Source organism: Doryrhamphus excisus, linkage group LG7, assembly GCF_037039965.1.
Source record: "Doryrhamphus excisus strain RoL-2023G ecotype Guam linkage group LG7, RoL_Dexc_Guam_v1.1, whole genome shotgun sequence".
Taxonomy (NCBI): domain Eukaryota; kingdom Metazoa; phylum Chordata; class Actinopteri; order Syngnathiformes; family Syngnathidae; genus Doryrhamphus; species Doryrhamphus excisus.
The window spans coordinates 21524360-21551366 of record NC_136363.1 but is presented as its reverse complement, the minus strand read 5'-3'; the positions used below and the strand labels follow the sequence as shown (position 1 = coordinate 21551366).

The 27007-nt window shown below is 46.7% G+C and overlaps 1 protein-coding gene across 3 annotated transcripts in view; it reads left to right on the top strand.

The window, feature by feature from the left end:
• Positions 1-27007, top strand: part of LOC131108925 (A-type potassium channel modulatory protein DPP6-like) — an 82453-nt gene that overhangs the window by 13667 nt on the left and 41779 nt on the right. The window contains exon 1 of one of the 3 annotated variants that reach the window (XM_058060365.2): positions 11572-11805. The exons of the other annotated variants lie outside the window; for them this stretch is intronic. Within the exon in view, the coding sequence (XP_057916348.2) occupies positions 11692-11805 (114 nt within the window). The 5' untranslated portion in view covers positions 11572-11691. Of the gene's footprint in view, positions 1-11571; positions 11806-27007 lie in introns of those variants that run through there. 3 annotated transcript variants of the gene reach the window in all.

The window sequence follows — 27007 nt, the reverse complement described above, 5'->3', positions numbered from 1 at the left end:
GTCACTACCACCAGCAGAAAGAAAGCACCATTTATTCAGGCCCAGCTCGTTTACCGCCTTTAAACAAGCCAAAGTCGAGACCAGAGTCCTGGGGCCCTGCTGAAAACCAAAAAATACATACTTATATATACTCTTGTCCTTTTTTAAAAAGTACAGAAAAAGGGTTGTTATGAAAAAGTACCAATTTAATCATGTCAAAATTGACCGTTTTTTGTCCCCAAAGTTCTACGCACACATGACTTTCACACCAACAACCGAGTTGCAACTTTTTAAAGCGCATGTAGAGGTAGATAAAGCTGCTGGATTTTGACCACAGCCAGCTGGGCTGGTGGTTTTACAGTTCACGGCCATCGCATCCAGCAGAAAATGGTGTTAGATGTGCGCACGCAGAGGTACATAATGACATTTTACAGTGCATGCAGAGTCGGATAAAGCTGCTGGATGTTGTGGTTTTACAGTTCACGCCCATCGCTTCCGGTAGAAAAAAGTGTGCATGTAGAGGTAAGTAAAACCGTTTATAGTAGCAAGACAGACAAAGCTTCATACATTTTTTTTTTTCTAAAATGAATACTTTATTCTTCTCCGTAGTTTGCTGCTTGGCCTTTTAAAGTTCTGGCTGGTTCCTCCACCCTGAAATGTGATTGTGCAGCCTTGCTTCATGAATCATGACACCATCAGACATCCACCAAGGTTCATGGTATGATATACGCTGACCAGTCAGGGAAAATGCTCAAAGACGTAATGCATCCTGACGCTCAAGGCAAGTGTCCATTCTCTGTCCTCTGTCCCCAAAAGTGGCGCAGTCCTGCTATCCGGTAGCTGCTGTCTCATACTCTCATACCGCGTCACGCCGGCGCCTCAGTGAAGCTGAATTAATGGATGACAGCAGCAACCTTGGGCCCCTTCGCCGGTCCCCGCTGATCGGGCAGATGCTCACTGGCACACTTCCATGGCAGAACCACGGTACCGGCGGTCCAATCTGCTCACTGGGCTGGCTGAGAGCTTTATTTATTCTGGTGCACAGATGATTTAAAGTGGCAGCGCTAGAATTATTGTTATTTCAACAGCATCTTCTGGGCTCTTATGTAAATGAAGCAAGGCTACTGCAGGCTGGGAAGTCCGACGTCAGGACAAATCGGCTTGTATGGACATTGTCCTCGTTTGACCCCAACAATTGCTGACATTGTTATTCACAATGTTCATGCAGAAAGCGACAATAAGCAATAATGTCGGCCTACAAGTTGCTAGGGTGCTAACTCATTTGTTGGTATAGAAACGGCTAAATGAACTAAAACACAAATGCGGGGAATTTAGACGACTCAAATTTGAATGTAGTACTCCTCATAGGTCACTAGGTGTCAGTTTTGAGGCAAGCGCCTTAAATGATTTTCACTTTTTAAACCTAATTTGTGGGTGAATGTAGTAATTTTACACTTGTATATTTTTTGTCATTTAAAAAACATGTTAACATGAATAACAGTCTTTGATGTATCGGACCCCAGGGGTCGCCGTAGTAACTTGTCATCGTGTGTGTGAAGGCACGCAAGTTCCTTCTGCAGGAACGTTGAGCCTCACCTCAGTGCTGTAATTCCCAATAAGAGTGAAGCGGTGCCGCCATTGGCGTTCCTGCAGACAGATGCTCCGCATCCCGTCGTCATCTCTGATCCTTTCATCTCACATCACCCCCCCCCCCATCAAACCCCCCTCTTTTTACTTTCCAACACTTTCCCTCCAATGACATCTTCTCATCCGCCGTGACATTTCAATTTTTTCCGGCGGCAAACGAGCGAGAAAAGCCGCACAGATTGATAGATTTTGGACATATTGAGAGGCTTTAAGTGGGGAGGCTGTCAGGTGAGAGTGCATCCTCCCCCCCCACCCCCCCTCCCTCGCAACCACCCACACCTTGGAAAGGTCAATGCGCCTCTTAATCAAACATCAGGCAGGCCAACCTGACTGTCGGCTCCCCCGGTGGGTTTAAAGTTCACCCCCCCCCCCTCGCATCCGCCAGAAAATAATGTCAGGTAGATGGAGCTTGGGAAGCCACTCGATGCTGACTACTCCGAACACTCTGAATGCAGCCACTCTTTACAGCGCATACAGAGCTAGATAAAGGCTGCTTATGAATGTTGGTATGGCATTTATGATGATTCTTAGCGACATCAGACACTCCCACCCAACAAAGGGTCACCTTCCTCTTCTTCTTTCTGAGATGAAGCCCGCTCCGATGGCCGCCCCTGTGCTCCCGCCCCCTGCCTCTCCCCCCATCTTTTTCGGGACGAGTTATTCATCTCCAAAGTGTGTCCGGGAGGAGCCATCCATTACGGCGAGGACCTAATCAGGTTTGCCGTGGCTCATTGCTCCGCTGTGGGACTGCAGCGCTGCTGTTGTCCCGGCACAAATTGCTTGTGGAGATGATGATGATGATGATGATGATGATGATGTCCCCTCTATAATGATGGCTGCTAATGTAAAGCTAATGTACTCGTGAGCCGGGCTTCTCTGCGTTTGAGGACACAAGATATTTTGCTGGCTGATAATTACAAGGACGGCTGATAAAGAATTATGATGTTGGGGGGGGGGCAGTACTATGGAGATGGTATCCTTTGGCTGTATGGCTTGTATAGCTAATATAGCAGTATATGTTTACCATCCAACCTTCACCTTGGGGCTCCTTAAGCGTTCATGTTTCTACTCTATGAACCGCAGCTGCCTGCTGTGTCACTCGTGCAGCCCCCAGACCACCAACCACAATTAACAGGCTGTCAAATCACTGCCCTTTTTTTTCCCCTCCATTGTTGCTTTTTCATTTTCTTGTTTATTCATATTTTGAGAATGTGCTGAGAGCCAATTAAAAAAAAAAAAAACAAACAAACAAACCGCGGGCTGTAAATCGCCCCCGGGCCGTACTCTGGATGCCCCTGGCCTACAGGAAATGAAACGTGAATGAACTGTGGAGGCGTTGACTTTTTCCGCATCAGTGTCTGCAAGAGAGTCCTCAAAAGTCAGCACCCGAGCGCTTAACCTTTTCTTTAATTGAGACGAGCATCACTCGCCTCCTCTCGTTTAAGATGCTTTTCTGCTGAAATAGTTTTAATCTCTCTTGGAATCCTCGAGTAAAAAGAGAGAGGCACCCTTTCTCCGCGGGGAATACATCAACACGGTGATGGAATCCACACCAGCGTAATGCCGTGGAGACCAACATTTCTCATTCACATTTTGCATTTGGAATAGCGATGAACACGGCAACACTTGTTTATGTTTGCTACAGCGGCACCCGCGTCGCAAGCCTGCGGTTTCATGTACGCGTTGGGGAAAGAGCCGCCACGAGGTGATGGAGAGCAAGGCGCAGGAGCCAATGAGATGTATGGAAGTATCACGCCCAGATGCGGCATAACATGACAATCCTCCTCCAGCAAATATTTGCCTTGTTTATTGCGTCGTGCGCCATATTAGCCAAACACTGAAGACGCCTGCAGCCGCCGTGCGCTAACCCCCCCAACCCCCCCAGGCCCTGGAGACATTTGAACCCTGCGAGTTTATCTGACGCATAATCGTTTGTTCAAATAGAGCACGATAAGGGCGGCGGAGAGGATGCAAATGAAATGTTTGCTGCAGCTTCCCGCCGTGCGGTTGCAAATAAATGTCAGGGAAAGCACAGCAGCCTCTACTGGGACGACTTTGTCAGGGCTTCACAAACACGGAGCGTATGCCTTCTAAATATCTGCTCCGCCAGGCCGGGCCTTCGTCGAGCCAGGAGCTGCTTGGGAAGGCACGCCACGTTTACCTTCAGGGCCCCCGCCACACCGAAATGCTCCTTTTCATCTTGCAGGAGGTGTCTGCCTCGATATCCACCACGCCGGCTGCTCATGCGCTCACAAAGAGGGAGGGAAAAGGGACGCGCCGCCGCTTTGTCCAGCACGTAGTAAAGACGGGCTTGTGTTGCCGCTCCCGCCTCTAATCTCTGGGGAGGAAGTCTGGAGGACAGGTGGGGGACATCAGGCGCTCTGTGTGGGGTAACAATGAAATCCCACCCACACAGCCTCCTTAGTATCTTCTCGCACAATACTCCTAATCCTTTCACCCACGGGCCCCCCGACATGGATGGCATTATGGATGCAGCGTTTACTGTCCTGGGGGGGGGGGGGGCAGGCACATGGTGGATGATGACAGCAAGGGTCGCTTAGAGTGATCAGAGTGTGAATGCTTGGTTGTCTACGTATGTGTGGAAAGTCAACTGGGATAGGCTCCAGCCTATAGGGAGGATTAAGCTGCACAGTACTTGAATGAATAAATGAATGCTTACTAAAAAGTTATAAAGTTATAGAGTTATAGGTGTATTTCAAGAAAAAACGACATCTCAGCTTTGTCGTACACAGGAGGTGTTTGTCAAAATACTAAAAAGCTTGAGTTCGACTTCCTTCCTGAAAACGTCATCTTTATGACCGTAAAATGATTTCCCTTTTATACATTACCAATCAAACTTGTTTTGTTTATTTTAAACATTCTTTCTTTAATATTTTAATATTAATATTTATGATATTAATATTAATATATTAATATTTTAATATCTTAAATAATCTTTAATATTTTAACTTTCTCTGAATATTGGAATATGGACTATTTTGTAAAATTACAGCTTCCCCCCCCCCCCCCCCCCCCACAGCAACAGCTGAGTCGTGTAACTAACATTTTAAAGCCCATGCAGAGATAGATGAAGCTACTGGATACTAAAAATGTCTTGTGGAGTGTAAACTGTGCCAGGAAGTTGCCTACAGCCACAGCTGTGAAGTGAAGACTGTGAAGCTGAAAGAGCACATTGTACTAAGTATTTGTTTCTGTTTTTCACTTTCACTTTCCAGTAAAGTACCGTCATTGCGTCCAAAGCGTAGAAGCCAGGCAGGCCTTCATCCAAGCTCAAGCTAAACGTATTCTTTGCGATGAGTGATATTTGAATATCAGCTTCCAGTCTCCATGAAGGAGCCAAGAGGGAGAAGAAAGTTGCGGTCCAAACTTCCATCTTTTTATTCATGCTCCGTCCTTCATCTCCAATGGCGCTCCCCAAAGACTTTTTTCCATCATTTTGCTTTGTGGAGTTCGCCCACACGGAGCCGCGTCTCGGCCCAATTAATAACACTCCCAGTAAAATAGAACAGCAGCGGGACGTCCAGACGCGGCTTTTTATGATGAGCGATGGGGGCTGTTTGGCGTGGAAGCGCCAGTGTTTCCACGGCGGCGCCATCGCTTATCTGAATAGCACACGAGTCACACGCTGAATGTCAACTTATTAAGCGTCGCCGGGACACAAATTCAATTCCGAGTACGGCGCCGGATTAACTCAAAGACGAGGAAGCGGTATGGAAAAGGATGTGCTGCCCCGTCGTCGTCGTTTGTCATCGGCACGGCTCGCTGGGATTTGCTGTGATTGTTACGTGCCATCAAATATTCACCGCCGTTTACTGCGGCCTGTTAGCGTGATAAACGGCGGCGCCTTGGAAGCGTCGTCCAAAGTACGGGATCTAAGGCACCATCCTATCGGGAGTCGGGATACATGCATGTGCTTTTGTTCCATTCAAGCAATTACAAGCTCAGGTGCCGTCTCACCTTTTTAAAAGCTATTAGCATATCATTTGCATATGATTCCGATTTTTTTTAACCCCTCGTATATCAACCTTCATAAATGGAATATTTATACTTGGGGCGTAGAAAACCTGTTTAACAACCTTCTAAATATTACCTTCTAAATCTATATTAGAGCCCTGTAGACATGAAATAGCACCCCTATAGTCACCTTTACCCTCCTATTACTCTGTAGAGTTGACAAATAAGACATAATATAGACTTACATGTTAGTATTGGCCGAGTTAAGTTCCTGTCTTTTTTTTTGTGGCTCCGCCTCTAATATCCATATTTGGGCTGAGCAGGTGAATGAAAAGGATGAAGGTGCAAATCCCGGCCATCTGAAAGTTTGCATTGATTCTCTTTTCCCAAACTCGTCTCATTAAGCTTCTCCCCTCTCGTTAAACTCCACGAAAACTTTTCTCTCTGGTTTTACGAGCTTGTTTAGTGTCTTTTAGCGTGCACAAGTGGCCGTCCTGTGCTGCCTTTTTGTTTTTTTTTTTTTGGTTTAATGCTACATAAATTCCCGCTGGCACTGTTCGCTTCCTGGGAGCGATTCGTCGGCGATGCCGCGTACAATTTACGAGGGCAAATTGGTGGGACGTATATATCAGCGCCGCTTTACTGCACCCCGTCACAGGAGTGATTAAACGGGGGGTGAGATGGGGGGGGGTGCTCATTCAGCTCTCTGCTAGCTTGTTGTTGGGACGTTTGACCCAACACAAGAACTTCTAACCTACCATGAAACGTCTGTCCAAAGATAAGATTCCCTGATAACACTTCAACAGGAAAAAAAAGGCTTCACTACACGTTAAATAATCTGGATCTGCTGGAGCTGCACGTTCTCAAAATACAAAATATGGAAAAATCAGCAGTAATTTGACACAAAAGCCAGATTATTAAGAGAACAAGAAAGTGTGTGCTGGGAGGAGTTAGGAGGAGTGAGGAGGACTTAGGAGGAGTTAGGAGGGAGGTGTCCACCATGAAGGCTAACCCTCTTCCAGGAGCCTATCATGTGACAAAGTACCATAAGAGGGCTTTCAGTAGCGTTCAGCAGCTAAGCTGCAGAGAGTGGAGGGCCGACAGAGTTGGGGGAGGAAAGTGTGTGTTGGGGGCCGGTGTGTGTGTGGGGGGGGCATAAGGATATCCAGAGCGAGTGAGGTGGAGTAGCACACTCTTCCAAACATCCAGGCCGAATGGATCCTTGTGCATCGGTGCGTGTCGCCGTGTGATTGATGGACCCCGGTGGACGGGCCACTAGAAAGAGGAGGTGGGGGGTCCACTAATCCACCTACTGTCAGTAAAGCCTCTGGGCCACTTTGTCCGGGGGACTTTTTCCTTTTTTCTCCCCCCCTTTTATTATTCCCGTGTTGATCCAAAGGAGAGGAGATAGCGGCGGGAGCCATGTCGATGCTAATTGCCACCCACGGGATCGATGGGGCCGCCTCCAAGCTGGTAAGGATGAAGGTGGCGCTGTGGGGTGCATACTAAGGAGGGGGGGGCACTGGGGCTCAGACACTCATCTTAATTAGTGCAATTAGGAGATAAAAGTCTTTATGTGCGATACACAATGTCTTCTAATAGGACTCCAACATTAAAAGGGGAGACGGGTGGAAGGCGGGGCTTAATACGGCCACACCCTCTCCTATGGTAACTCAATATGGAATATTTTTTGGTCATGCTATTGTGTATTTAAGGTGAAAGGGATAGTTGTATACAGTGATTGTGTATTCTAGCAGTGCTGAAGTACACACTAAAGATGTTTTTTTTAGGCTAAATTATAGTAGCTAATTATACAGCATTGTGTGCATGTGCTTGTGTTCTTGCAGGGCATTATAGCATTTTTAGCATTTTTGCAGATATTTTTGCCAGGTTTTTGCACATTTGAGGCAAAATGACATTTTCCAGCATGTTTGTGTATCTTACAAGGACTGGATTACTGTATTGTGTATTTCAGGCCTAATGCTAGCATTTTATAGCGTGTATGTGTTTGTATGCTCTCACAAGGCTGGAGCTCATGTCTCGTTCATAACATGTTTTTGCATTAGTATGTAGTATTTGTGTGTTCTGGCAGGACTGTAATGCTAATTTAGTGTTAGTATTTTTGTGTTGTGATCCAGAAGCTTCATGGGCGAGCCAACCTGAGTGGTTTGTTGTTTTTTTCCGTCCCAAATAAAAAAGCAGGCGTGCATTTAAATGACTACCAGCGAAGTATTGTCATGCTGCATTCACTTGACTTGACGGGCGCGTGCAGCCCGCCTCCGGTGTTCCTTGTCAAAGCCAAGGAACACGTTGCTGACTGTGCGTTTTCGCATGCCTTGCTACAGGATGTAGCAGCAGCAGCAATGGCTTCTGTAGGCGACGTCATACGCAGGTTTAACACGCAGGTTGATGCCATCCTGTGATATTTTACATGTAATGGCGGAATATGTGACCGCATTGATTCTCTTTGAGGGAAACGGCTCAAATAAATGCTTTCTTCTCCTAAAAGAAATCAATAATTGCTTAAAATCCACATTTTCCCCCCCAGTGGTCATTCACCTTTGTGCATGATCCGTGCTGGGAAAAAGCCGTGTGGACAAATACGGGATTAAAGCTATTGATTTTTATGATGTATTATTTATGGCGTGGCTGTCTTTATAAGTCCAAGTGTGAAAGGCAGACATATTAAGGAGGCATTAGATGTACAAGTGTGTGTGTGTGTGTGACATCTGTTTTCGTGAAACGCATTCAAGTCGTAGGCAAAAATGCACGCTAGCACTCTGCCCCGTAATTGTATTCATTACCGCTGTTAGACCAGCAACTTTGGCAGCTTTTCTGCTACTTTATGGCAAATTGTGTTGATTAGAAATGCATTAAAGCGTCACATTTAACATTAGGTACACTTGCAAAGTCTACTCAGATACGATACAAAACCTCCATGGATAAAAAGCAGCTTTTTACAAGGATAATAATGTTTACTCTTGTTGTGGTGTGGGAACGGTGCTACAAGTCTTATATTGGATTGCATTAGCTTGTTCAGGTGTAGCTAATGAAGTGTAGCATTAAATTTGTCCTGGAATTCTTATATTTGGTGTTTCTGGGGCCCGGGCCGGTGCATGGGCGTCATGCGGCGTGGACGTGAGCGGATACATTTGTCAACTTGTGGCCTTTTCAACTTTCATATTTCTGCTTTTTCACTCCATCAGCTGCTGGCGTCTGGCTGAGCTGCCAAAAACCACAAATCAACCCCTCGGGAGGACTCCCCCCCCCCCCCCCCCCCCCATAGGTGAGAGCGTTCACGCAGCAAAGATAACTGAGATGTCTTTTTTTTTTTTTTTCTTCCCCAGCTGTCTGCAAGTGTCCATGTACGCTTTATGTGCAGCCACTGACCTCCTCCTTTCCCTCTAACTTTATCTCCCCCATTCTAAATGGGATTGGTACGCTCCGAATTGCTGATATAAAGCTAACTTATTTACCTGTACCTGTGCCTGTACCTTTAAGAGTAATTACTGTATACTAGGCCTCGTCGGCTGTAACACAAAGCTGCCAAAGTTCAGGCCTGAAACGGAAGGTTTGTCCCCAAAGTGAGCCAGTGGTGGTGGAAGTTGAGGATAGCGTCATCAGGCTTTGATGGCAAAGTGATGGCAGGTGCTGCAGCTTTTAATTGACTGTTTCATTTGAAGTCCAACAGCGTCAGGCCTCAGCGCCTTCAATCGCGCCCTTGTCATTCACAACAAGCCCGCCACAACCTCAGCAGCCATCTGAGCTGCCAGGACTTTTTTTTTTTTTTTTTTTTTTAAATCCGCCGCATGTAAAAGCTGTCGTGTTTGAAATTGCTGTTGCGGAATCCCGGTGACACTTGCAAGCGTGCACGGACTAAGTTGCAAATTGGCTTCTCGTGGTCGGGCAGAGGCGAATGTGGCGCCGAGGGCCAAATTGATACCCTCAGAGCGCGGCCCCCGCGTTGAAGGCGGAGGTTTATGACAGCACTCTGGCTGAAAAATGGCCCCCATCAGAGAAATGTGGCGGTAAAAATTCATGGCTTCTCGCTCTTTTCTCGCACCTGAGCTTTTTTCCTTCCTTTTTCTTTGCTTTCATGCTGCTTTCTCCCGGTCGCCGCTTTTCTCTTTGTGTGACAAGGTCAAAGCTCGCTCGCTGCCGTCTTTGGGCGTACATCTTCCACATAGCGGCTCACATGGCACTCGCCGTCAGCGGCATTTTTATTCCATTTAAAGGTTACCTCCCCACTTCCTTTCTTCAACTGGGCCACCATACAATACATCTCAAGTCTGAGGTGGAATGGACTCTTTGGACGCTTCTTCTTTGTTAGTCCCACCATGACGCTTGGCGTTATTGGATCAATATTGCACGATTAGCAGGTTTATGCATCTTCTTGCATACGGGAGGCTGACACTAATGCATGGGATTGGGGAACTGTTTACACTCGATCTGGATCTGATGTGTATTGAAACCTGGTTTGACACTAAAAATGTTACATAGACATCAGAGTTTGGTTTTCTGTTGTTTCAAGAATTTGTGGCAAAAATCCTGCAAGTTTTGACCTGCATGTTACTTGATGTGTTCTACTTGAGTCTTCATGTTGTTGCCAGCGTGATGCTAGTCGGCCATGGCTGGCTGGCGTGTGGTGGCCATGATGGAGGCGTTTAGAGCGGAGGATGGTGATGGCGGTTTGGTCCGGAGAGACGCAGCGTGAGGCACACTAGCATGAAATGAGAATGCAAACCGTCATAAATCACCGATGGGGATGGATGCTCCGGCAAATGTGAAGTTTTCTTACACGGAACGCCGTCAATGAACGTTTGACTGATGTCCCATGCTGGGCGTGTGTATGTTTAGCAAATTGCAAATGTATGTCCGTTTATGTCGATTTGCATTTCATAGAAACGTACACCGACAGGCCACAACATTAGGTACACCATCCGACGGGATTATTATTCTGCTAAGTTACATCTTATTGACAGCTGTCTCTCATATCTTGGCCATCTCATGGAGGTAAATAACCAAAATATGCAAAGTACAAAACACATTTTACAGCAACACTGCATAATACTGCCCTCTAGTGGTCGGCTGCAGGTTTTGCATGACTGTCTGTCAATATTAGATAATATAATATCATATATAAAAGTAACTGCGTCATCCACAGAGCTGCCTTATCAGTTTCCCACCAAAATAAAGACACATTTTTGATGTCTTCCTCACATTTAGGACACCTTAAATCATACTAGCTCACTTCTCCTCCTCCTCCTGCTCGACATTCATCTCTTTTTATGACATGTTGTGCTCTTGTACCCCAGTCCCATGGATACCGTTCTTAACAAATGTATTTACAAAAGGAAATCCATGCTAAGATATCTTTCAGCCAAGTAAATTGAGTCATTTGGCGACTTAATCTGTTTAGGAAGTTGTCTGTGTTTGGAGATAATTCACAACAACGCTGCCAATTTTACTACAGGGACCAGACTACTCGGGCCTGTTTTTGCTTTTGGGTCTTTTCCCAGCTTTTATTGTGGAGTGTTCAGCATCTTGTCGAGCAGATATGATAGTGAACTCGTATAACTCCTATTTAGTTTCTATTAGGAGAATGTTTCAACCAATCATTGTCTAGGATTTTAGTGTCATACATTGGGAACACTATGCTGTTCTTACTTAAGATTTTACTGCAAAAAATGCTTGTCAAAGATCCTCAAAACTGGAGCATTCTGTCGTTTTGGAGTATCAAAGATCTTGTGTATATGAAAAAGTATATAAAAAACACCATTGATACATGAACGATGGTAAAATCGGCTGATATTTTATTTTTTGTGTCTTAAAAGCTTGTCAGAGATAAGTTGATATATTGTAGTGTACTACTTTGTCCACATGAGAGCGCTGTTGCTCTGCATTGAACTGCGGTAGTCCAACATGTTCAATATGCACTCTTCACTTTATCCTTTGTTTTTCTTCTCGTCAGTCTGGCGGAAGAGCGCAGAGTTGCCTGCTGGAGTACTTTTTGTGGGTGTTTTTTGGGAGGGGGCGGAGGGGGCAACCATAAAGGACCCTTCTAAACTTTACCAATCGACTGTCGATGCCATGACGTCACTGTGCCAGCGGTTTAAGATCGACACCAACAAATCGTTTCCCGCCCCTCGGGAGATGCGCCATCTCCTTCAGCATCATCATCCTCACCAGGACGAGATTCTCGCTGTAAGACGCACGTGTGCTCGTCCACTTTGAACATATTTTGTAAAACGACATTCAAACAAGTAGTGGGCTTTTTTTCTGTCGAGTTATGTCAGGTGACCATTATGACTTCATTTGTTTGCATTATAATGCAGTCAGATCCCATTAAAATAGGTACAAAGTGTTTGAAAAGTAAATGTGGATCTATCCATGGTTCTGAATAGCAGGCGGCGAGGACAGGGTTGCTGTCCATGGTGCTGAAACGCGAGCAGTGTTGCTCGCTGTCCGTGGTGCTGAACGTCACGTAGTGCCGTTGTGGTTGCTGGCCATGGTTTTTAAGCACAGGCAGTGCTGCCTGCTGTCCATGGTCCTGAATTACATTGCCGAGCTGCTCCTTCTTTCCTATTGCACCTACTTTGACTGAGTGCACGCGCACATTGGATTGCTGTTTTTCATGATGTAGTTCAGCACTGCAATCAACAATAATAATCCTCCAAATAGTCCCAGGGTACATGTACATGCAAAGTCAGTAACAATCAGGAAACTGTAAGCGCTCCTGTCATATAGAGGATCTTTCATTAGCGTTTTTGCAGCACAGCTTGCCTATTGTATAGAGGATCTTTGACCGGTGGCGCTTAAAAAAAAAAAACAGCAGAGTGCGTCTGCCGTGTGGAGGATCTTTGAGTAGCATTTTTCCAGAAGCTCTTACAAGATGACCTCGCTCCTGTCGTATAGAGGATCTTTGACTAGCATTGCTGCAGAAGAACAGCAAAGGGATTGAATTTGGAAAAACAGGACAGTGACTTTTTTGTGTCACTTTTTGCAGGATTAAATAAGACCAACTTCAAGATTAAATCCAAAAAGGCATTCCTTTCCATCTTTATCCTATTTTACGGTAGCAAGAAGAAAAATGGGCATTCCGAACTTTTTTAGCAGGTTTGTTTAGAAACTAGAATGCCTCGTGTGAAAGCTCTAATCCCTTCTTACAGTCTTGCAGGATTTCACAGGTGTTCTTGTTGGGTGTGATCTCTCTCTCTCACACACACACACACACACACACTGACATGAATAGAACGTGAGGGTGATTCATTGACTGCCTCTGGCGTCTTTGTTGGTGCGTTAAGTCCGAGCTGAGCTGAAATCAATGCAAACGGTGATTTATGCTCCCTCTTCATCACTTCTGACGGGGGAGGCGCTGCACAGGTGGATCTTTTGTGGGATTGGTTCTAATCGAGCCTGGCGAGCTGCTGGTGGAAAGTGGCGAGCCTAAGTGCCGTTCATCAATTGAGGAGCATCACAGCATATCATAGCAATTCCGAAAATTCAAGTATGCCCTCTGGTGGCTTATTGGAGGCTTGCTAAGCAAATGGCAATTTTTTGTATTTTTTAAAAATGGTTGTAATTGCAATATATTAGTCATGATCACGTATTGAATTTTTCCAATATTAAATGTAGTCTTTCAGAATAAATTGATATGAAATGATGAATAGAAATTTGATTTAATTGATCCCTTAATCACATTTCTTGAAAAGCCCCCTCATGGTTCAGCCCAGGTTTTTAATATTTGATTTGGTCTCGACCTTTAAGGTTAATTAGACGCCTCCTCGGGTGGCATTTAGCTTGGTACAAAAAAAAAATGGAAATGTACTTTAGCAATCAAAGGTTTCATCCCTGAGGTGTCATTTAGTTTTTTTTCCCTTTCCCTGCAGAGTAAACATCTATTTTCTTTTTTTTGTCTCAGTCTGGTCCAATCACCACGCTGGTAATGAGGCTCAGGAGAGAGCTGGGATTCAGACTTGTGACACTTGGTGTGTGTGTGTGTGTGTGTGTGTGTGTGTGTGTGGTTGAAGTCACGTACATTTATTTTTCACAGCCAACTCGTCACACTTACTCTGCGGTCTAATGGCTTGGCGCCTGCACTTTGCATTAAGAGCATGAGGAGGAGCAGATAAAGGCACACACATGGGGGGTCTGGGGGGGGGGTGGATTTCTCATGAATACCATCCATGAGAAGGCAGAGCTCTCAAATCATTCTATTTATCATAATAGTAATAATAATAATAATGCTGATCATGATAATGATTGTAATAATGTAGCACCCTAAGTGATATTTGAACACGTTAGTGTATTATCGTTTGGCCCGACTCGGCATATTAAACCCACTCCACGTGTAAGCAGACTCGCATGTAGTAAAACCTTAACGACTTCTTTACGTAGCAATGCTAAAAAGACTGCATCAAGTTTAATGTTGGCAAACACGGCCGTACAAGCTACTAAAAGTCATACCCTGGCATAAAGGTCCCCATTAGGGCGAAGTCACGTTTTAAAGATGCGCTGACGTGTCCTTACAGCCTCTCTATCAACACCACGCTTTGCTACACATCTTAAAATCTTAAAAAAAATACCTTTATTTGTGAGTTTGATCATGTTTTCTTCTAATCTAGCATGGTGTCCAAGTGTAATGTTCATGTTATGACTCCTGGGGCTTGTGGTGTCGCATTTGAAAAGTGCAGAAGACTTCCGTAGCAGCACACCGGCTGCTCGGATCATGTGCCCGAATACAGTGCACCTTTCTGGGCCACGGCAGGTGGACCCTCCTTCTCTGTAGTCTGGTTCTCCTGACCTTCGTGGCCTCACATCGGCTGCTTTTGCCCCAACATGGCGCACCTTGCTGGGCCAGAGGAGGTAGCTCCCTCCCCTCCATACTGTGGTTCTCCTGGTGGTAGTAGTAGTAATGATATTTGATGTATTATATGTATATGATATTTGATTAGGATCCTAATTAGTTCCAGTCCTCCTTACCTCCAGGTGTGAACAAACGCCGGTCCATAGCATTAAAGCTCCACCCACGGGGCCGTGTTCCAAAAGCAACCACCTCTTGGACGTATTTAAAATAGGACAACAAGACATGTAACCATAGCGACTCATGTCGCCGTGCCAGCCATTATAGCACATCCAAGATGGCTGCCTCCGTGGTCACCTTGCACCTCAGTAGGAAAGAGGAAGTGAATAAATGAAAGATGGAGAACGTGTTTATGCCATCAACACATTTTTCCTTTTCATAATTCATAATGACACGCGTCCGAGATTACTAATCGTCGTCCTCGGCTGATCAAAGTGGACACGTCGGTACGTGCGGCGTGTGTCCCGCTGATGAATTATGCAAGGCGGGGCAGGGCCGCAAAACCAACGACTGCTTTATTTATCATCTGGAAGCTTTTACTAACCGCAGCAGGGGAGGTGGGCGGGGCTAAAAGCCTTGTGAGCATGTGTCATGTTTTAATAGACACATCAAGGCCTCGTGCAACGCTTTAATAAGGGGGGCCTTCTTAAGTCAATGTCTGGGTGTGTTTGGCTTCTTCTTTGGCTTTTTAGCGTCAAGTTTGCTCGGTGGCTAGTATGTTTTCATATATCAGGAATGAATTCAGGAAGACTGTTCCAAGTGTAAACACAAGTTCATCCCTGATATTAAACCGTGTCAAATCTCATTTGGGATGAACTTAAGTTATTACGGTGACTTAAACGGGTGTTTTCAGTAGCCACAGTTTGACCCCGGTTTGATTTCTTTTTATTTGCATTAGTTCCTGATTTATGGCGAACAAATGGTCTCCTTGGAGCAGTAAAAAAATGATCAACATGGCCCCCCCGCCTGTGCTGGAAGTCTCAACTTCCTCCCGCTGGCCGTCTGGTGTCTGACTGGCAGCAACAGATGGCGGATAAGAAGTTGGCGGGGAATGAATTCCTGCTTCCTCATCCCAGTTTTCCGTCTTTTTAACACCTTGAAATCAACACGGAGCTTGGACGCGTTAATACGGAAGGCTGGTTTTGCTTGTGCAGGTGTACCTAATGTAGTGTCCAGTGGGCAGCATGAGATTCAAAGTGAGGTGACGTTCTCTCTTGGCACCACTAGAGGCTCTCCTGCTCCTGTTGGACACCTCACAGGCCTGAGAAGGATGCCAAGCCATCCACCATCTTGGTATGAAGATGCACATGCTATGTTATGCTAACATAACAGATGTTATTTCTTCTGTTTGCTGAGTGGAAAATGACTTTGCATAGATTTCTCCAAACGTTAGCGCAAGGCGCTTATCGCATTGTATCATCGATCTATTATTCATCACTCATTTTGTTTCCTCAGAAGAAGAATGACTTCAATAATGAATGATATCAACCACAGTCTGGCCCTTTTTATTTATTTTTTTCCTCTCCTCGTGTCATCTTTTGAGGAATTGTTGCTTTTATTATCATCACTCTTGCTTCACCAAGCTTTCTGACAAGCTGCTGACAAGCATGCCATCTCCTCCCCCGACAAAACACCTTTGTGGCGCCTCTTAGAAACTTTTGGCCACGTTCCATTCCACTCAGGCACACTTGGAGGGGAAAAAAAAAAAAAACCAAGCACCAAAAACTGTTTGAGATGCACGACTTAAACACTGGAAGTCTCAGGGGAGCTTCTTCTCACTTGCAGAGCGTGTGGAACGTTTGTGGGTTTGTTGTTGTTGTTCTTCTTGAGCGTGTGGAGGCTTCATGTACGGCAGGAAAACAACTTCCCTGCATTGTTTGCAGTGGGAGCATCATCGGGGATTTTAACTGGGACGCAAACTCGCACGTTCTTCTCCGAATCCTGAATCCACGGGTACTTTTTTGAAGTTAACTCGTTCACTGAGAGTCAACCCTGCTGCAGCTAGCTAAAGTCAAAAAAGGTTGGAGAAGGTTTGACTAACTGATTCACGGGTGCTCGACGGGTACCTGTTCTAGAGTCCAGCTTCACTGACTCATGGGTTGTGGTCCAGGATTCGACTTTCACTGACTCATGGGTACCCGATGAAGATCAGAGTTTCACTGACTCATGGGTACCCGATGAAGATCAGAGTTTCACTGACTCATTTCATGCTTAATGGATACTCAAAAGATTTTAGCTTTACTGACTCACTTGTACCTGGTGACGATTTGGGTTTCCCCTACTTGCCGGTACTTAAGAGTTTTTGGTTCACTGACTCATGGGTACTCGATTCCGATTCCTTTTTCAACTCCCAGGTACCTGTCAAGTTTTACAGATTTTTTTTTTCAGTTTCATCGACTTGCATGCTCGACATCGACTCCAGTTACACCGACTCACAGGTACTCGATGAAGATTTGAGTTTCACTGACTCACCTGCTTGACTCACGAGTCGCTATAGTGACTCACTGGTACCCGTCCGAGATTCAAGTTTCATTGACTCGCGGGTGATAGGATGTTGTTACTCGTGTAACCATAACCATGTCAAAGGTGACAGTTTGACCCTGGAACAGATCATTTTGTTACCTATGTGTTTCAGAATTGGAAGAAATTGTTGGACATTTTCGTGCATCCACGCTCCTTTTCGGATGGTTTTGGATCTCCTTCCATGGCGTAGGTGTACCTAATGAAGTGGCCTTTGGTGGTGGTGTGTTCCACTGATCCGATAGCAAGCCTCGCCTTCTTCCCAACATGGAATTGCTCTTCTTCCCTTGACCCCGGGATCATCATCATCACCATCCTCCCCATCGTTTGCTTCCTTCCTGCTGCCATCTTTTTTTTTCTCCAACACCTTTTGACCCGCCGTTCCCGCTCTATCGCGCCCGACCAATTGAAGTGTGACATCACACGAGGGACCTCAAAGGGGTCGAGGCCGATACGGGCTCGCCTTGACCTCCTGGTTGTCAAAGCAGGGACGACATCCCATAATATACCGCAGCCAGATGAATAAAGGAAGCGGGGCGAGAACCTCCTTGTTTCTCACACGCGCACCAATACCCCCCCCCCCCCTCCCTTGAAGCAGTCAGCGGTCCATAACAAACGACCTCATGCTTTTTTTTATTTCTTCTGAATCCGTACGCTCGTGTACGGGCGAGCTCGGGGTCGGGATGAATGTGCCTTGCTTTCGCCGCCCGTTGGTGAGGAATGAGTCTCGCATTTGAAGTGAAGGCAAACACCAAAAGGAGTAGTACTGCTTGAAGTAGTAGTAGTAGTAGTAGTAGTAGTAGTAGTACAATACGGACTCACTTCCTGGTTACTGACTTGAATCAGTGAGAAATAGACTTGGATCCTTTATATGCAATTGATATGGGGAAACGTGTGTGAGTGAGTGACGGGAAGAAAAGCTCTGATCAGCTTGCGTGTTTCGTAGACCCTTACGTGTGTTTGATGTGTAATAATGTCATCTAACGAGGTCCGTTTATGATGCAATCGGATTGGTCCATTTCATTTGACCGCGATTCCCGGTGCCGCATCAAAGACGGTGGCGACGCGGCATAGCGACGTCTCACTGTGAAAGACATCAATGATTCATGCCATTTTCTTTCCGAGCAAACACGGGATGGCACGCTGCCTTGTGAAGCAGGATGGGATGCGGGGATGATAAAGGACGGATGGATGATAAAGGGATGGATTCCCATGGCGCAACAACACGACGATGGCGGTGATTGTCTGCTTTTGATGGCGGCGTCCTGTATTAACGCGGCGCTTGCACAGATGCTGGAGTGAAGAGCGCCACTCAGTCGATGTTGCACCGAGGGCCTTGGCACGGAGGGAATAATGGCTGCGGATGCCCACGCACGGGCATTTTTCAAAACATTCCGACTCCTACATGGGAGCCCATTTACACTCAGCTTGATGAAACGTTTGATGCTTTGAAAAAGCAGCAGCTTAGTGGAAGTAGCATGTAAGGGTGTGCTGTATGACTGTGACCAGCGGGGGCGCTCTTATTTCGGTTTTAGGTACGTATGAACGTGTTGCCTGTGCCGTTATTTGACATATATGTGTGTATATATACATATACACCACACGGTGGCGCTGTGGCTCTACAGAACCTTTGTTTTTGGCAAATTGCCCCGAAATTTGGTTATAGTAAATTTGTGTCAAACAGGATTGGTTGAAAAACATGGCCGCCATCACACCTACCTATCATCATTGAGACGTAAGCTAGCACGTATTTGGGGGCGCCACAAATGAGAACTGCCCCCCCCACTCGAGAAAGAGATTTGTTTTCCCCCCTCGGCGATGGTCACGCTTGGCTCGGGCCGCACGCTGAGCGCCAGTAATAACTTCCTGCGTGTGTGCGGCGCCGTCATGTCAAGCACATGTTTTTTTTTGTATTTTTCTCATCACGCCGTCATGGCGGCGCATCACAGGACCGAACAAATGGCATTTCCATGTGATTAAATCTTTTTCAAGTGATTAAAGTGGCTTTTTATTGTAATGAGGTGGAGCCCTCGGGCAGGAAGATTCTTTAATAGAATATTCCAAATTTAAATGAGATCATTGTGGTGATAATTCATCCGCATGCATGCGTGACATTAAAAAAAAAAAAAGGCTTCATGATAAAATATATTCCTTTAAACATCTGTGTGTGTGTGTGTGTGTGTGTGTGTGTGTGTGTGTGTGTGTGTGCGGGGAAGCATATGCCGGCAGTGAAGGCGTGATGTTATAAATAAGAGCCATCACAAAGTAGCACAACATGAACGCCCACATTGTTTGCACTGTCTGATGATGCCTGCGTTTAATCATGCTGCACTTGATGGGGGAAAAGCAGCAGTGATGTTTTTCAATGGAGTCCTATTTAAAAACAGTCCGGGCAAATTCACCACATGTTTGGGAAAGTGTACTTCATATCTGGCATTAGTTGATTATATAAAAAAAATTAGCATATTATAGCAACACACACAAGACATTCCTATGTCATATATACTCTCATTATGTCTACTGTATTGGCTAATATGAGTGTAAAGGTGACTATAGGGTTGCTATATCACATCGAGAGGTCTCTGTATTTAGAATATTGTAAACAGGGTTTCTATCTACCGATATACCTGAACAACATCCAACATCCTGTCTCCGGTTGTTGTTCCAAAGCTTGCTTTGTGTCGCCGTGACGACAAAAGGGTGTTCCCCCAAAGTGTCACTTGATGGATATTTTCACCTTTTGTTTCCACCTCCCCCGTCTCAATCAGCCCAGGCGGCCATGTTGGCGCTGTGATGGCTGAATAAACAGTTTAGCACTGATTGTTCCCCCGCGCGGCGGCTCATCCGAAGGTGTTGAATTACCTCCGCTCGCTTATTAGCTTACCGTCTCATCACACGCGGATGCACGGAGGGCGGGATGCTGCAGCTGCTGCAGTTCACGTGAGGATTCTCCAAAGTGAAAGGCCAGCTTGGCTGTATCCGGCCTCCATTAGCGCTTATTATTAATGCTGCTGGAGTTTGGAGATGCAGGGCCTGATGTTGTTTGCGTTTGCTTGCGGGGGGGGGCTAATGGTTCTGGGTGGGGCGGCAGCCGCTGTTTAAAAAGGGAGACGCTGACGGGCCCGGCCGAGCAGAACATCTGCGGCGTCAAGGGGGCAGGGGACGGCGAGAGTGAGCTAACGGGCCGGCACCACAATGATGTTCGAGCATCCGCTGGGGACGCCGCTGGGGACGCCGCTGGGCCTCGGGAGGAAGCCGTCCAGGGTGGAGACGGCCAAGAGGTTCTGGAGGGTGAGGTGTCTGTTTCTAGTTGGCCACTTTATTAGGTACAGCATCTTACCGCCTGCGTGTAACGTTCATGGTTCAGTTTATTTGCTAAGCGTGTTGACTTCATGTGTTTACCGTTTAACGTGGTAATAGTTAGCATAAGTTTGCCTGCTTGTGACAGCCGGCACATCTAAACGTGGAGATGAAGGCTCGCCTGATGTGATTGGAAGCGACCAAATCTAACGCTGCTCGTTAAAGATGCCTTTCAGGTCCCTCTGTGGCGCTAATGAGGCTAACTGATGCCGCATCAAAGGCGGCGCTTGTCAGTCTTGTTCAGGAAGCCAAAGTCTCTAATCGGAACAAACCTCCTAACCAGTCCATCCGTCTCCCAGTCCTCAATCTTCATTCCCCGTCGTAGCGAGACGTGTCGGGCTTTGGGGAAGGACGGCACACAGGAAATCATTTTGTGATTGTTGTGCTGTGGCAGCGGTTTTACTGAACTCGTCCGGATGATCGTTTTTCACTTCCTGTCTTCCTCGCGACACGATGCAATTGGTCCCCGACCTGACAGTGATAAGTGGATTTACACCTGATTTATAAAAACACTTATTAGAGACCTCTAGACATGAAATAACAGCCCTATAGTCCCATTGGAGACATAAAGCTCATGATTTTTTTTGGGTTAGCCATAGCCAACCATGAAACTGTGGTGAGGGACAACTGTATTATTGCGTTACACAATCTCAACCCAAGGCCACAAAGTGGACTTATTAAGTGTCAAATAATAAGACTTTCAAGAGTGCAAAATAACTAACCGGAAAGAAATGATAGAAATATCTCTTCTGTAGTCGAAAAAATTGACCTGGAAGAAAACTAACTCCCTTTTTAAGTCGTACTGGAGTGAAAATTAGCTTTAAAAAGTCAACTTGGGTATACTGTGTTAGCAGGACATGTCCTGGGGAAAGAGGACATTTGGTCACTTTAATTGTGAGTTAATTAACGTTGAAGTATAAAAGCAGGGGTGTCAAACTCAGTTTACTTGGGGGGGGGGGCACTGGAGCGAGGGTCTGGGCGAGACTGGGCCGCATCAGGTTTTAAATAGCCAAAAACTTACCACTTCCACACGGATAGGGAGGTTAACTATTAAGTTATTTAACCTTTAACATGAACATGAATCAAATGTAATATTTTTTTCTGGGTACATGATACCGTACATCAAACTTTCATATCAAGGCGGGGGCCTCAAACTAGTGTCCTGCGGGCCACATTTGGCCCGCGGGCCGCGTGTTTGAGACCCCTGATAAAAGCATCAAACATGTACAAACTGCGGGGGGTACCCACACTGCCTGTTTTTGCATAAAATAACGTTTCTTTCCCCAAATGGACCAATTAGAAGCCATAGTATTATTAGTAGTAATGGGCCTTCGTTTATGAAGCCAATGTTTACGTTTGCATTATTGCATAATAGCATGAAGTCATGTTGCTGTCCCAAAGTGAAACTAGCCTTCAGGTTTATCAAAGCTGTGGCCCGCCCGAGCCTTCAAGGTTTTCCATTTTGGTAAAAGGTTGTGCCATCAGAAGTGAGGTTCTAATGAAAGCCCAGCAGCAAAATGCCAGCAAGTCAATTCCAGATCCTTGCGGGGACAATCACTTTCAAAGCCTTCAAGCTAAGATGGCGTCCGCTTCTGAATACAAAGCGCCCGGCCGGGCTGGCAGAACCTAATCTGGACTGGAATCGGGAGCGAGTCGTGACGCGTCCTGTTCCTTTCTCCGAGCTGCCATCAATCTCGGCGCGGCGGGCCTTTTCGCTTCAATTGGGGCCGCATCACTCACGTCGGGCGGGCGCTCCGCGAATCGCTGCATCGACCCGCTAAGTTGTACTCGACCCCACTTGACTCCACTCCATCAGGGCGCCGCCGCCGCAGAACCGCGCCTCCTGCGCCTCCTGCGCCTCCGGTGTTTACATTTCCAGGCTGCCGACGGGCTTAGACTCCTTCACCTTAGTGACAGCGGCACTTGTTGGAGGCGCCGCTAAAACACTCAACGCCGCTTTATTTGTGTTTACTCAGGTTTTAAGGTGTGAAAACTTTATTGACACGCAGTTTGACGCCGCTTATTGAAGGACGTTCAACTTTCCTCCGTTGGTTACACAACCTTGGCTTTCAACGACGTTCCCATCTGCTGGCGTAGCGTGGTGGCTTTTGTGTAGCGTGTCACGTTAGCTTGCATTTTGGCATAGTCGTAGTGTGTATGGCGTAGTTGTTCACATTGTGTCGTCACATTGTGCTTACAACACTGTTGCATAGCATGGTACACATAGTGTATTACTATGAAATTACATATCATTGTGTAGTGTGTCACGTAGTTATGCTGCACTGTGTGTGTTGTCACATCGAGGTCTCTCGTTGTGTTGCGCGGAAAGTAGGTCTCGTAAGTGATGCAGTGTTGCACACATACAGGATGTAGTGTGCAAGTGTTGCATAATGTAGCGTTCCAAGCGCGCATCTCCTGTTTTAGTGTGCGACGGTGCGGTGGCTCTCATTGTGTAGAATGATCCCGTTGTGTAGCGTTTCATGTTTTAATAGTCAATGTGTTTCTGTTGGTGCGGTCCTGAACGCGCCACACTTTTTGTGTAGTTATTTTTGTGTAGTGTTTGTGCTTTGTTGTGTATTCGCACGGCCACCAGCAGACGTTAATAATAGAAAAAAAAGGAACACCGAACGTAACTTCCGCAGTGGCAAAGATTTTGCAACACGTTGCAGTTGTGGGCCGTTTGTAATTGTTGGGACGCGTGCTGCCGCAGCGTCGAGGCGCTAATTTCCAGCGCAAGGCCCGACTTTTATGTGGGCATCAAATATTTATGTTTTAATGGCGCCGATAACGAGCGCGGCCGAGTTAATGGCGCATTTGCCTCCCTCGCCGGAGATGGAAATGAGACCTTCCACAACTTCCAGCATTTGCCATGTTGAACGTGCCTTTGGAAGAAAGATGTAATGTCGAAGTGCGAGCGTTTAGTCCTGAAATGTCAGTGAAGAGCGGTTTCCGTTGGAAGCAAGCGAGGCGCCGCCATGACTTTGTGGGACTAGCGTTGGCTTCTCCCGCCAAGAAAGGCTGGCCTCCAGGAGGGCGGCTTCCGTGCGCACGCATCAGCCACAGGAATATTTTGGGGGCTGCCGACTGTGCGGCCGCAGATAATGGCGGAATTAGCCCTTGGCTGACAGATGCTAGCAAGTGTTGAAGGCAGCGGGCGGCGACCCGCCCCGGAGTCCACGTGCGTGCGTGCGTTCGTGCACGTGAGCGACACGCGTGCAGCTGCGGCGTGCACGACTCCTGGCTCCTGTTTTGGCAACTGAGCACGCTAATTAGCGCCTCCTCGCTGTTGCCTTTCATGGAGGACGACGCGGGGGGGGGGGGCCTCCATCCAGTAGTTAGTCCTCCAGCCCAGCGTGGGGAGGAGGGGGGCGGGGGGGCACGCTCTGTGGTCATTCATGATATGAATATACTCATTATTGTAATAAAACTATCACTAGCATATGCTAGTATTGTTGAGGGTGTTGAAAGACTTTGACATTGAACTCAGCAGCAAAGCAGATCCAGGTTGGTTTCGATAATGGGGGCTTTTGGGGGGGGGGGGTCATCCTCACCATGCCCCCCCAAGATATCAGCAGAAATGCAGACAAATGGCTGGAATTTTAAGAGAATAAAGTCAAAATATTAAGACTAAAAATTATTTTATGGAGGGAACAAATTTTACAAGAATAAACTTATGAGGAAAAATATTATTTTAGTGCAATACTTCAAATTTTAAAGAAACTGTTTTTTTAAGTCATAATTTTATGACAAACAATACAAAATAAACAATTTTTGGAAAATGAGGTGCATTACATGTTAATAGCAGTGTAAAGGTGACTATAGGGCTGTTATTTCATGTCTGGAGTGCTCTAATAATGTTACACAATTTAGAAGGTCGTTTTCTATGCTGTAGCTACGAAACTATTCCGTTTATGAAAGAAGGAGCTCTACCTTGTGGAAAAGGATTCCAGTGTCTGTTTAGCAGCATACAGGAAGTGGAATTTGGCGATCCAAGGACGCATTTCTACGCATATTGTGGCGGTGAAGTAGAGTTTAACGTCGGATCCAATTTTCCTCAAAGTCTCGCTCCACCCCCCCCCCCCCCCATGCATACATACTGTACATCTCCAACGTGATCCCAATATCTGACACGTCCCTTTGGTCCCGCTGAGCCCACAAAGCTGGAAATCCGCACTGCTTTTTTTTTTCCTTCCTGGCAGGGATGGACGGCAAAGCAAAGCCCTCGCTTGTGATGAACAGACATGTTGGCCCCGCTGTGACAAATGTCCGCCCCCCCAGACCCGATTCATCACGGTCCCGAGCGGCGTCGCCAGCAGCACACCTGAATGTGTGCTGGAGATTAGCTCCCCGTGCCGTTGTTTGCTACTTCATCCACGCCGCCGTATCGCCGCTTTTAAGGTCACGAGGAGGGATTGCACTAAAACATCAGTCACGCTGCTGGGAAAGCCTTTAAAGGTGGAGCGCTGCTACTTATGTCTCTAAACCCCTTGGGGGGGTTGGGGGGGGGGGGAGAAAGTGCCGAGACAGGCGATTTTGGGAGGGAATAAGTTCTAATGGAGGAATGCAGCAAACCCGCCAGTCGCCTGTGCTTCTCTTTTCCATAAAGCTTTCCTACCAACCGCCATCTTTTTGTTTGTCCGTCCCATTAAACTGCAGTGTCAGCAAAAAATACGACTCTAATTCAGTCACATGACAAAGTGTCTCTATACTTTTGGGTTGGTGCAACGGCGCTAGAAATACTGATGATGCGTTAGCACGACATCTTGTTGGCGTCGGCATGGCGAAGCATTCAGGAGGTTAATGAAGTTGGCTGACATCTTTTTGACCGCGCGGCGTGTTTCTCCGTTAGCATTGAAGTGGCGGCGTGCATTCCGCGTGGCAAGGCAAGGTCACGAATAGAACGAAGGAATGTTGCCCTGCAACGAGATGTTCATCTCTCATGCCGTTTGTGGCCTCCATCATTTCATTTGCATATTAAATATGCTCTTAAAAAAAAAAAAAAAAATCCAATTTTGCCCGCTAATATGGCAACCCTAATGGCTTCCTACAGCTGGCGTGGCGCAGCGCGCTCTCGCAGAAGCTTTTACTGATCTGGCAGCAACTTCCTCGCAAATTGCCTCTGAGCTGTGATGTTAGCGCGGCTTAGTTTACAGCGCGGCGTAAACTTGTAAGCTAGCGTGTTGTGCTGTTTGACAGGATGCATCATAAACAAGATGCAGGGCTGATCACCCCCCCCCCCCCCCCACCCCCCCGACTTCAAGGTCTTTGCTGATTAAACTTTTACACTGATGCACTTTAATGAGAAACATGAGGAATGTGTGCGTTTCATAGACGTACCTTGGATCCATTAGCATACCCGAACATCAAAGAATGCAGATATGCTAACAACATGTATATTTTGTTAGAGGTGACCTAGCATAGTGTTGCTAGTACAGCAGAAGCCGGCGTCATACCATTTGAGTGATTAAAAAAAAAAATCCCAAAGGTGCATCCCATTATAGTCTTTTTTTAGCTGTTTGTATACCTTTATAATTTGTATATATTTTGTTTATCTATATTTTGGGTCAGTGGGTTGTATATAATTTGTATGCATGAGTCCTCCTATGGTCTGGTCTACCTCGGGCGGCAAGTGCACCGTGCTTGGGTGCGGATAAGACACTCGCCGAACGCGAGGACGCCGCCCCACTGCTCGAGGCCGAGCTGGGGATGAGAGTCCTTGGCGGGAGCGCCGCTGCTGAGTCAGCCCCGGCCGGCATGGTGTCCTCCGGGAAGATTATTTGTCACTCGGACCGTATCGATTCTGAGCCGCTCACAAAGTCACGCTGGTGTTCCGTCGATATCTTTGGTCGGGCTCTTTGTGGTCCCTCCCGGTCCCGCTTGAAGAGGCTTATGTGGTCCTGTTGTGATGAAGCCTTTTTTTGCGGTCGTCACGACAACAGATCACAATGATGCTGATGTGTCCTCTTTGAGAGGATCATTAACATTTACGAGCGCTGCGAGGCAAATGGGAACCAAAAGCTCCTTTTTCCGAACGCTATTAGAGAGGACCCTCGGTCCGGATGAAACCGTGTCCTAGAATGACTCGGTGGCACACACTGGCCACTTTATTAGGAACAGACACGGGGACAAGGCCGGCTGTAAAAAAGTAGAGTTGCTGCAGCCGTGAACGCTTCCAGAAGGCATTTTATTAGGGGGGGGGGCTTTTGTCCATTTGTGGTGATTCCTCCACACCAAACTCATCCAAGCAAGCCTTTCTGAACGTCTCTGAACCCCACCAACTTAGGTCCAAAGAGCGTCTTGGTCAAGCATGATGGAGGATGCCGAGAGCGGCGTCACTCCAAACAGAAAAAGTAGTGCGCGTACTCGTCGCTTCCCGACGTCGGGGCGGCGTTCCGCCTATCTAGTTTGTCTGTTACAGAGGAGAAAATTGCTTGGCCGCCCCCGCCCCCCCACCTGCTGCTCCGTCTCCACTCTTCCTCGATAAATACACCTCGGCCGAGCACTTTCTCCAACGCTTGACTCCAACGTGTGTGTGTGTGACTCATCGGCCTTCGCCACTCATCCGTGGAATGCCGGCATCGGGCTGGAGGACTCCATCGCTACATGCCGGATGGTGACCTTTCACCTCCGACCGCCATTAAGCTGCATCCTCAATTACGTGTG